General features: G+C 51.2%; 1 protein-coding gene across 1 annotated transcript in view; it reads left to right on the top strand.

Annotated features, from left to right (window-relative positions):
- Tom1 (target of myb1 membrane trafficking protein) overlaps positions 1-10,514 on the top strand; it is a 35,791-nt gene extending 25,277 nt beyond the window's left edge. Inside the window, exons 11-15 of the mRNA XM_034522725.2 lie at positions 1,668-1,788; positions 4,872-4,947; positions 7,818-7,877; positions 9,494-9,533; positions 9,652-10,514. Coding sequence (XP_034378616.1) covers positions 1,668-1,788; positions 4,872-4,947; positions 7,818-7,877; positions 9,494-9,533; positions 9,652-9,806 — 452 coding nt within the window. The 3' untranslated portion in view covers positions 9,807-10,514. The remainder of the gene's footprint in view (positions 1-1,667; positions 1,789-4,871; positions 4,948-7,817; positions 7,878-9,493; positions 9,534-9,651) is intronic.
- Positions 10,515-10,966: the final 452 nt, after the last annotated feature.

Consider the following 10,966-nt stretch of genomic DNA (forward strand, 5'->3'; position numbering starts at 1 on the left):
CTCAAAGTTCTGGGGGTGTTTTCCTGTGCTCGTCAGCAGCAGATCATTGGTCCATATCTTACTTTGCTGGGATCCCAAGCCAAATCTTTTCTGCAGGGTTGGGCAAAGCTTGTGAGAATGCCCTGGGAGTACTAATGCCCCTGAGCCCCTGGAATAATATAAATCCCACTGTGCTGTGGCCATTCCTCTGCCCTGATTCCCCACCCCCTCCCTCCACCCCACCTGAACAACCTGGGGACCATCAGACAGTCTACTGCTCAGCTCCTACTTGAAGAAGGAAAGAAGGAATGGGCCCCTATTCAAGATTGGAAGGGTGGAGCAAGAAACTGCCAGAAAGGAGCTTCTATCAGGGCCGAGCCAGAAGACACTCTGTTCTGGTGACACTGCAGGATAGAACTCAGGACCGTGGCCATGCTAGACAATCTTCTGCCTTTGAGCTAAACTTTAGCTTGGTTCCTGTTGGTGCTTTGTTCTGAGAAAAGTAGATATTTTAGGTTTTATTTGATTTTGCTGGCTTTTGATCCAGGTTCTTGCTAAGTGCTTAGTAGCCTGTCTAGGTAGGCCTCAGACTTCCTCCATCCTCTCGCCTCAGTCTCTCAAAAGCTGAGATTACAGATGGATATACTTGGCTATACTCTTGGTTTTTGTTTTTGTATTTGTTTGTTTGTTTGTTTTGTTTTTTTCAAGACAGGGTTTCTCTGTATAGCCCTGCCTGTCCTGGAACTCACTCTGTAGACCAGGCTGGCCTCAAACTCAGAAATCCACCTGCCTCTGCCTCCCAAGTGCTGGGATTAAAGGCGTGTGCCACCACTGCCCAGCGGCTATACTCTTGATAAATATTAATAGTCATTATCCTTTTTGTTGTTCCCAGGCTGCTACTGCTGTTGTTGTTATGTTGTTGTTTACCTTGGTGTTTTACCTTGTGCTGGGACCACTGAACTATATCCCAACCCTTTAATTTTGAAACAGGGCCTCACAAATTTCCCCAAACTATTCTTCAATGTGCTCAGTAACCTAGGCTATCTCAGTCTCCCCTGGAGCTGGGATTACAGGCTGACACCACAGGGTCTGCTTAGGATGGGGTTTAGTATCATTGACTGCCTGCTCCATGCCAAACCCCAGAAATGCATTCTGCTCCCACTTCGAATGACTGACACCACACTTGTGACAGTCAAATCTGATCACTGTTCTGCTGCCCAGGCTCTTCCATTAGCTCAGTGGTTCTCAACCTCCCTAATGCTTTAATACAGTTCCTCATGCTGTGGTGACCCCCCAACCATAAAATTATTCTCATTGCTACTTCATAACTATAATTCTGCTACTGTTATGAATCATAATGTAAATATCTGATATGCAACCCTGTGAAAGGGTCATTCGACCCCCAAAGGGGTCTCAGACCACAGCTTGAGAACCAACTCTTCCAACAGGCAGTGTTTGCCTGTTTTCTAATCCTCACCACAGTGAGAGGAGGTGATTATGGTACTGTCTTGGAAGTGAGCACACTCAGCAGAAAAGAAGTGCTTCCAACACAGGCAGTAGGCAGCTTCCCATCCAAGTCCCACCCCTAACCCCTAATGCTCTTCAAGCAAACAGCTCTAGTCCCAGATGGGACATGGAAACAGCAAGTGGAACAGTAGGCCTCTTGCCTGGCCTTTCTATCTCTGCAGATCTTGGCTCCAGCAGTGTGAGAGCTGGCCTGCAGTCTCTGGAGACCTCAGGTCATCTGGAAGATGACTTTGACATGTTTGCTCTGACTCGGGGCAGCTCACTGGCTGACCAACGGAAAGGGTGAGTTACCTGTTCCATCCTGCTCTCCTGCAGATGAGGGCTCTCTGTTGGCAAGAGCATCTCTTGGGATCCCTGAATCTGGAATGGAAATGGGCAGGGAAGGAGAAAAGATACACAGTCCCTAAGTTCAGTCCAGCATCGCCTGGATAACTCTGTGGTCCAGGGACAGGAAGGAATACCAGCATCTGACCAGAACCAGAACCAAGCCTCTAAAGGGCTAGAAGGTTGGGAGCCTCTGACCACTTCTACATAACATTTTGTCTGGCTGATCCACCATCTTACATACTGTGCAGCCAGTACCAAGCCCTCAGGGGCCAGGAAAGCCCCTAAGAAAGCCTTAGTGAGCTCTAGGTCTTGCCCGTTGTCTCATAGCCATCCTTCATCCCCAGAGGAGACTCTGGCTGCACTTTGAGTATGCCTTTTCCTGTGAGTTGTCCATTTTCAGAGACGGGCTGTTATCAGCCAGACCCTATAATGGAGCAGGTCTCCAAAGGCACTCCCTGCTCTTACAAATCTTACACTAGCTCCACATGGGCTCATCAGAGGAAATAGCTTAGCTAATATTTTTCATCCCTTTGCTTATAACCCTGTTGGCTGGGCTATGGGCAGGTATGGTTCTTACAGCCAAGGAAAGTTGTAGATTAAAAAAGCCTCCTAGCTGCTCCCACTTGGAGTCTTAGTGCCTATTCTTTCTTTGGCAACTTGGTCATTGGACAGCAGACACTGGCCAGAGAGGATTCCCTGTTGACACTACAGATTCAGGTACAATCTGACAGTCTGCAGCCAGCAGGTTCTACACTGAGCTGTAAACCAGCTTTGTCTTTACCCTAAGCAGTCTGTACTCCCCAGCCCAGAGGCCTCAGGACTAGCAGCTTAAAATAGCCATGGTGTTAAGGGTGGTGCCGAGGCTGCTATGCATATGAAAGCTAATGGGTCTAGTGGGACCCACACTCAGGAGGGTGGTGTTTCCACATAGGCCCCAGTGTACAAAACAACTGGGCACACTGAAGAGTCCGCAGTGTTTAACGGCTCTGACAGCAACAGCATGGCTGGGGTGCACTGCTTCACCAACATACCTCCACAGGGGAAGCACACATGCAGCCTGCCCTTCAGGCACACACACGTAGTGGTGTGCATGGTCATTATTGTGTGGAGGAGCAGGTAGCACTTCAGAGGGCTCAAGGCCAGACTGGGGTTCAAGAGGCACTTTAGGTTCTAGGAACAGGAAGTGCAAAGGCTCAGAGGCAAAGTAGCTGCGAGCTAAGCTCTAGCCCTTCACAGGGCACATGTCTGTGTAAAGGGAGCAGACGCTGAGAGAATCCCACCACAGTTCTTCCCTTTGGCTGGCATCGCTTCCCTGCGCCCCCTTAGGCCTTTGGTTTTCCTGTACCAGTCACTGTGCCTTGGTCCCCACCCTACAGAATGCACCCACAGAGACAGGAGTGGGCCCTAGCTCTGAAGTCCCTTGTTCCTTTGTCCCCATGTCTGCCTAGCTTACCTTCATGCTGTAATAGACCCTCCCATTCTGGTCACCTGGCTGATTTTTTTTACCCAGATAGTTTCCTTGCCCTCTCAGCCTCTCCATTCCATGCTAGCCCGCAGCTGGCTCTGCCAGGCCTCACAGGAAATCCAGCTTCTTGTCAACACTGCTGTTTTCATTTCAGCTGCTACCAAATCCGATACCACAGCCTCTCCAACAAGGCCTTTCTACTTGGAGTACAAAGGAAGACAATAAAGGCCTGGGCATCCTGGGTCAGGATGCTCGTCCCTTCCAGCCTCCCTACTGTCCTTAGGAGCCAGTTATTCTTCCTCAGTGATGTCTGCACAGCAGCCTCTTCAGAAGCACTTAGAGAAGTACTGTCCCAAGTGTCCTAAGACCCAGCCCTGCCCAGCAACCAACAGGGACAACCTGGAGAGAGACTCTTTTCTACCCAAGCATGAGATGGCCAACCCCTAGCCCAGGGTCTGTAGTCCACAAAGGTCAAGTTAGGCTTTCCAAAGGAACATACTAGGCCTTTCAAGTAGTTAAGTCTCCACTGCCAGACTGAGAACAGGGAAGTAGCAGTCAGGAGTAATAGGAAAATGGACACAGTTTCTAGCATGGGTGCCTTCTTAGTGGCTGTCCTGGCTCGGACTTAGAGACGCTGAGCCCCATAGTGCAGATTTTAGTGTGGTTGGGGTTCTTAGTCGAAGAGCCTCCTAACAACAGCCTACACAGCCCCCAGAAAAGGACATGAGCACTACACAAGCTCACTGTGATAAGGCAGAGGACTGGCGCCCAAGGAAAGGAAGTCCTCTCCACGCTTAACAGTGCCTGTCTTCCCCTTGGGATAGAAACCCAGTGGCTGCCTTCATCACTTCCAGGCTCAGCCTCCCTCCCACTTCAGGATGACCTCTCACTCCCCTGAGGCTGTTCTCAGTCGCACCACACAGTTCTTCCCTGTCCTCATCTGCCAGCAGCCAGCAGTCCTCCCAGCCTTGGCCTTCCACCTGCCTGGCTGGCTGGCCTCCCTTTGGGGATATTTAAAAGAGATGTGACCAGTCCATCAAAGAGGTAGGAAGTGTCTTCCTCAGGCAAGCAAATGTCAGATGGGCTCTCAGCAGCTTGCACACTCATTTTTGGCAGTAGAAGGAACTCCCCTATTCAAATGCATCCTTACACAGAACCACAGTTGATGAAATTCAGACGGAAACTGCTTAAAAGGAAACCTAAAAGATTACCTATGAGCACGGGGGTCACAATCTATTTCCTAGTCCCTCAACTTGGTCTGTTGTGGTCACAGCCATGTGTGAGCTTATTCCTGGTCTTTGGTCACATGCTGTCTCTAGATTCTCATGCTTTGTTGATGCATGTCATTATGGGGCACACATCTGAACATAATCTTCAATAGTAAAACATGGAGCCTCTTCTTCCTGTCCCAGGCTTGGAGAGAAGGAGCCTCAGACCAGGCCATGCTATGACTTGAGCCATTTCTGCCCAGGCCAAGCCAAGTCAGGCTCACCTGACATCCTCAGTCCTCACGCTACCTGTCAGGCCTGGTGTGGTCAAGCAGCATCTAATGCCATACTGCTCTGTATTTCAGGGTCAAATATGAAGCTCCCCAAACCACAGATGGTCTGGCTGGGGCCCTGGATGCCCGGCAACAGAGCACCGGAGCGGTAAGCAGAAAGGTCCTGTTTTAACCAGAGCCTTCCAAAAAGAAGGGACTTACAGCACTGGCTGAGTACAGTTCTTTTCCATTTGGCTCTCTCTTGGCCCTTTGTGGCTAGTGTAATTATTCCCCAGTAGAGAGCCAAGGAGGCACTCACCCAACAAGTGATCCAATTCTGCTTCAGGGACTGGTGTCCAGTGTGGTCCTGGGTTCACATCTCACTTCATCACCTGCCAGCTATGGGTCATCAGTTCATCATCTTTACCTGGAACTCCTAACAGCAGTGGACATGCATAGCAGCCTGGGGGAGGGCAGCACTCTGCAATTGTTCCCCATCACTGCCTCTCCAGACACCTTTCACTAACAGGAGTATGGGTATAGGGGAGCAAAGAAAAGCCTAAAACAACAGTCAGAATTCCCACACACTCTTTTAAGTCCAGTTAATTTCTTGACTGTGTGTTGAGTGGCAGCCACATGCCCAGAACCGAGCCCTCTGTGGCTATCCTCCCCAGTGGCAAGATTCCAAGCATAATCCATATTGAGTCAAGCCACTGTGAGTGAGACAGCTAGAAACAGCACATGGCTCTCAGAAGCTAGAGGAGGGCAAGGAGCACACAGAGGAAGAGGAGGAGGAAGAAGAGGATGAAGAGGAAGAGAATGGTGGCAGATGGAGTCTGAGGCCATGTGGGCCGGAGAAGTGGGAAGAGGTCTAGGAGGTGGCAAGGACCATGGACACTGTCCTCGTTGAGGTAGAAGCCATTTGAAAGCCTTGAGCACAGAGGTCCTGCTCACATGGAGCAGGATCTGGTGACCCCAGGACCTCTCCATCTGAGCTCCTGTAGCTCCTAGCTCTTTTCTTGGGGTCCTTTTCCGAGCAGAACAAGCACAGAACACTTTTGGGCAGACAGGCTTCATGGAGTACAAGGACCTCCATTGGGTGCCTTGAAACACACCTGCTCCAGCCCTCTTCTCTCTGCATGCTTTGTGAGCCGTCCCCTCCTGAGCCTGTTGTCTGTGTTGGCTCTGTGCTAAGCCCTCACATTCCTTTTTTGGGAATTACCACACCGTTCACTCCTGCTACTGCCACACAGAGATAGAGGTGTCTTCCCAGGACTAGCAGCATCTGAGAGGATGGCCAGTGTGGAGTTTCCAGGTCCACACAGCACCTTGCAGTAGCCCACAGTGGACAACACACTCACAGCTGCCCTTGCTGACAAGCATGACTGCATCACTCCCCATCCTTTATTTGGGCAGCCACCTGGTGGATATGATTTCTGAAGACCAGGCCAGCACCCACTCCTAAGGGCTTGAGTCTGACAAAGGCACATAACCTACTGACTGTGGGATGGTATTGCAAAACCAAAATCCAGACTGGAGCTGGGGCAGTGCCTTGTCCAAAGCTCAACAGAACTTACAGCCTGTGTGATGGACATCATTACAACAGGTTCTCTTCCTTCGCTCCTTGGTGCTGCCGTCGGCTAGGCCTGCACTAGTCATGAGCATAGGCGTGGTCTGCCATGGACCTTGGGGGACTCCTGGCATCTTACATAGTGTTCTTGTACTTGTCTTCCGCACATGGCGAGTGGACAGAGGTCAGTACAGGATGGGCAGGAGCCCCACCGCCCACATGCACTGGGACCTAGAAAGCTTCCTCTTTGCTGACGTTAACTATGGAGCTGCTGGACAAAGCAGCCTTTCTAAAACCTAGCTGCCCCTCAGAAGCCCTCCATAGTCACCAGGCTGCCTGACAATTGCTGCTCTTCAGCCTAGAATGTGTGGGCCACCTTTTGGGGACCCATAGGAATGACAAGGAGTGTTTTGTTTTGTTTTGTTTTGTTTTGTTTTGTTTAATTTGCTCTCCACATTGCCCCAGCCTGGCAGCTTCCGAGCATACTCCTCAGTCATACCACACACTCCCTCCCTGTCTACTTCATCCAGCAGACGGGTGCCAGCCCCACCCCTCCAGCCCTGGTCTTCCACCTGCCTGGCTGGCTGACGTCCCTTTGGAGACATTTAAAAGGGCTGTGACCAGTCAATCAGAAAGGTAGGGCATGTCATCATGATTCTCCCATAGTGAGGCACCCTGGGTAGCTTAGGTGATAAGCTTGGATAAACTGGCTTGGTCAGAGACTCTACCTCTCCTTCTGTTCAAAAGCTGTCAAACAGAAGCTTAAGAGTTCTCAGCATTCCTCTATCCAGGCTCTCTGCTGGCCTTACCGCCTTCTGACAGCACTCTGGATGACAGTCATGTTGCCAGGTGAGGAAGACAAGTACAAGAATATTATGTAAGATGCTAGGAATCCCCCCAAGGTCCATAACAGACCATGTCTGTGCACATGCCAGATTGATATTGTTGAAACTGTTACAGAGGAAGCCCCCAGCCCCTGTTCCTTTTAGGAGCCACCATGTGAGAGCCCATGTGTTTGAGCCCAGAGTCAAATACTCCCATCTAGAAAGCTGCTGTGACCACCAGCTTGGACTTTCTGGAACACTTGGAACCTCCCTCCTCTTAAATTCCTCCTTCTGCCATTAGCTGAGTCTCCCTGTTTGCTCTGAGCACCTGTGACCAAGCTTGTCCTTGTCCTGGACCATGGCTTAAATCCCTTCTCCAGTTGGAACACCTCCCCCACAGTTCCCATTGTGGGAAGCAGACATACATTTTCTCCATGTGGGGAATGTCTCCTGTTTACCCCTTGCCCTGCTCCAGCTGCTAGGCAGAGTGGTCCCAGGCAGCTGGAAGAGGCAACCCCAGGATCTGCACTGCAGTAGGACATAGAATAAACTCACATCAGGCTGGCTGAGTGGCTGAGGAAGTGCTCAGCTTCCTTCCTATCACTCACCCACTCGCTCTCTGCCTTACTGCTGCCTTCCTTCCAGATCCCCGCCACCCAGGCCCGCATCATGGAGGACATTGAGCAGTGGTTGTCCACCGATGTGGTAAGTTGGGGCTCACGCCTTTCCTGCCAAGCAGGGATCCATTTGTCTTGTAGAAGGGCCTTGTAAATGACTGGAGGAGAGGCAAGTATTACTGTCTTTATCTAGTCACCCACCGTCCTCTCCCATGCAACGGCCTCCCTGTCCCTGTCAGTCAGCACTCGGGAGATGGCATTGGTTATGGAGCAGAGGTGGGTACTAAACTCCCCACAGTAGGCCCCCAGAGGGAGGGATCATCATTGTCCCATTCCCTATCAAAAAGGCTGGTAGCTGCAAGGAGCCCAGCTCACAGCCACCAACTTTCTAAAGGGACAGAAATCCTGAGCCCGACCTCCAGCCCCAAGCCCTGCTTCTTTTCAAAGAACAGAAGTAACAGGAGTCAGAATCAGTTCTGGTATCAGGGCCTCTCCTCTAGCTTCTGCCACCACTTCTGTGGGCACTAAAGACCCAGGGAGAGCTTGAGCATTTCCGTTTCCAAAGGCCCTCCTCACTGAGCTGAGGCAGGCGTCTCATGCCACCTGTGGCCACACACAGCCAGATGGGAGTGGCCGTAGCTTTACCTCCAGCCAGACAAACAGAACACAGCTTCAACCCAGGCAGCTGCTGCATGAGGTGTCAGCCTTCCAGCCATGAACCCTAGAGGAAAAGAAAGCTGGGCACCATACCTGGCTTGGCATTCTGTGCTTAGCTTCCCGTATCCATCATCTTAGCCTCGCCTGTACTGTTTCTCTTCCCTTTTTCCCTTTTTCCCTTTTCCCCCTTTTCCCTTTTTCCTTTTTCCTTTTTTCCCTTTTTCCCCTTTCCCTTCGCTTCCCTTCCCTTCCTGTCTTCCTTTCTTTGATTTTTTTTTTTTTTTTTTGACATAGGGTCTCTCTATCTAGTACTAGCTGTCTAGCTTGCTTTATAAACCAGGCTTGCCTTGAAACTCACAGAGATTTTCCTGCCTCTGCCTCACAAGTGCTGGGATTAAAGACCTGCGCCACCATGCCCAGCCATCCTCGCTGTTTCTTGACATTTAACTTTAAAAAAAAAAATTTATTTAAAAAAAAAAAAAAAAAAATCCAGTTCCTTGGAACTAGAGTCACAATTCATTATGAACTGCCGTATGGTAAGAGAACCCAGGTCCTACCCAGGTCCTCTGCAACAGCAACAAGAGCCCTAACCACTGATCGAGATCTCCAGTCTGTGAGTGAGCGTGTGCCTGTGTGGGCTCACGAGCAGTACCCAAGAAGCCAAAGAGAGCACTGGGTCCCCTGATCCTAGTGTGTAGGCTGTTGGGAGCTGCCTGATATGTGTGCTAGAAACTGAACTCGAGTTCTCTGTGAGAATTAATTAGCATGAACCATTAACTGCCGAGCCATTTCTTCAGACCCAGTGTCCCTTGTTCAAAGGACAAAAAAAAAAAAAAAATCATGGCTCAGAAGTTGGAACACCTGGGTCCTGAAGCAGGAGGGTGTAAGCCGAGGCCTGTGTTCTGACACCAGGGTCAGCTTAAGCACACCCAACACTGGCCCTGATCCCAAGGGCTTGCTTGCCCTTGCCAACCCTACTGGATGGCCAGCTGTACATGTGCCTGGCAGTAATAACTTTTATTTCTTTCCTTCCATCTGCATTCTCAGGGGAACAGTGCTGAGGAGCCCTCTGGTGTCACCAGTGAAGGTAACCGTTCACTCCATCTGCCTTCTTCTTCCCTGAAAGTAGTCCTGTCTCTCCCCGCCCCACTTTCCTCCCTCCCTCTCTCCGAGCTCTAGCCTATAAGACTACTCTTTCCCTCCAGAATTTGACAAATTCCTGGAAGAACGAGCCAAAGCTGCTGATCGGCTTCCCAACCTGGCCAGCCCTTCAGCCGAGGGGCCCTCCAGACCCTCTCCTGGAACAGCCCCTCGGAGGAAGACCCAGGAAAAGGACGATGACATGCTGTTTGCCTTATGAATGCAGGGTCTGGCATCCTGCAGCCCAGGGCCTGACACTCTCATACCTGCTGGGGCCCTTCCCTCCCTTGGTGTTAAGGCTGCTTGGGGGTGTTTTGTTACCCCACTTCTCTTCTCCGAAGCCTGGGCAGCAGTGGGATGAACTGAAGGAACAAGTCAGCCCTCTCCTGGGATCCTGACTGGTCCTGCCTTCTTCCCATCCTGCTAACGACTCTGACTTTACTGAGCTCTAGGGCCCCAGACAAGCTGACCTGATATGACCTAATTGACCTGGTGTAAGGCTGCTTCCATGAAATTCCCCTGGTCCCTTACCCAGAGAAGCCCACAGAAGCCCTCCAGAATCTACACTACCAGTCTAGGCAATAGAGGAGACATTACCGCAGCCTCGCCTATCCCATCCCCCTGCAGAGTGGAGCCTGAAGAAGGCTTTAGTGGCTGTTGGGATGGGCTATGGGGGCCCCTGCTGAGCTGCCCACTGTCCTGGTACGAAGCTGCACCCAGTGAGAAAAGACCTCACTGCCCAGGTATCAAGATGAGTCCTCGGGGATTCTGGGTACCCAGAGCACCTCCCCCCAGTTCGTCCACTGCCTTTCCCCTATCCTTGCTCTGTTCCTCCAGCAGGGCTCCACCCACCTGGGGCTCATCTGTTGACTGGTCCTCAGGTACAGGGAGAGGTGCCTTTGTGTCCCCAAATAAAAGTAGAAAACCACTTGCCAGCATGGTCTCCTCTGGTAGAAAGCAAGTTGATGTCACTGGGGGACAGGGCATTTGCTTTGAGCTAAAGGCCATCTGAGTGGTGGGCATCTGCAGGCCACTCACAGCACAGGAGGGCAGAGCACAGAGTCATACTCACAGTTAGAATCCCTGCTTCACCACACACATCCAGCCTCCCTCTGCTCTCCACAGAGAGCCATCTGTCTGGGTTCCTTCATATTCCACTACCCCTAGCAGCTGGCTTTTGCCCATCCTACAATAGTGGCATGTTGGTCATGAGAGGGAGCCTAGTATTGGTGGACAATGTTGGCATATTGGGGCAGGAAGCCACAGGGAGTGTGCTGGTGCCAGCCATGGCCCAGGTAACTGCACTGTCAGCACTGCATGCTGGTGACTGGAACTCATGGCTGCCTCGGCACACAGCTCTGGGTACTGGGCCATGCAAAG

Source organism: Arvicanthis niloticus, chromosome 18, assembly GCF_011762505.2.
Source record: "Arvicanthis niloticus isolate mArvNil1 chromosome 18, mArvNil1.pat.X, whole genome shotgun sequence".
In the NCBI taxonomy this organism is placed as follows: domain Eukaryota; kingdom Metazoa; phylum Chordata; class Mammalia; order Rodentia; family Muridae; genus Arvicanthis; species Arvicanthis niloticus.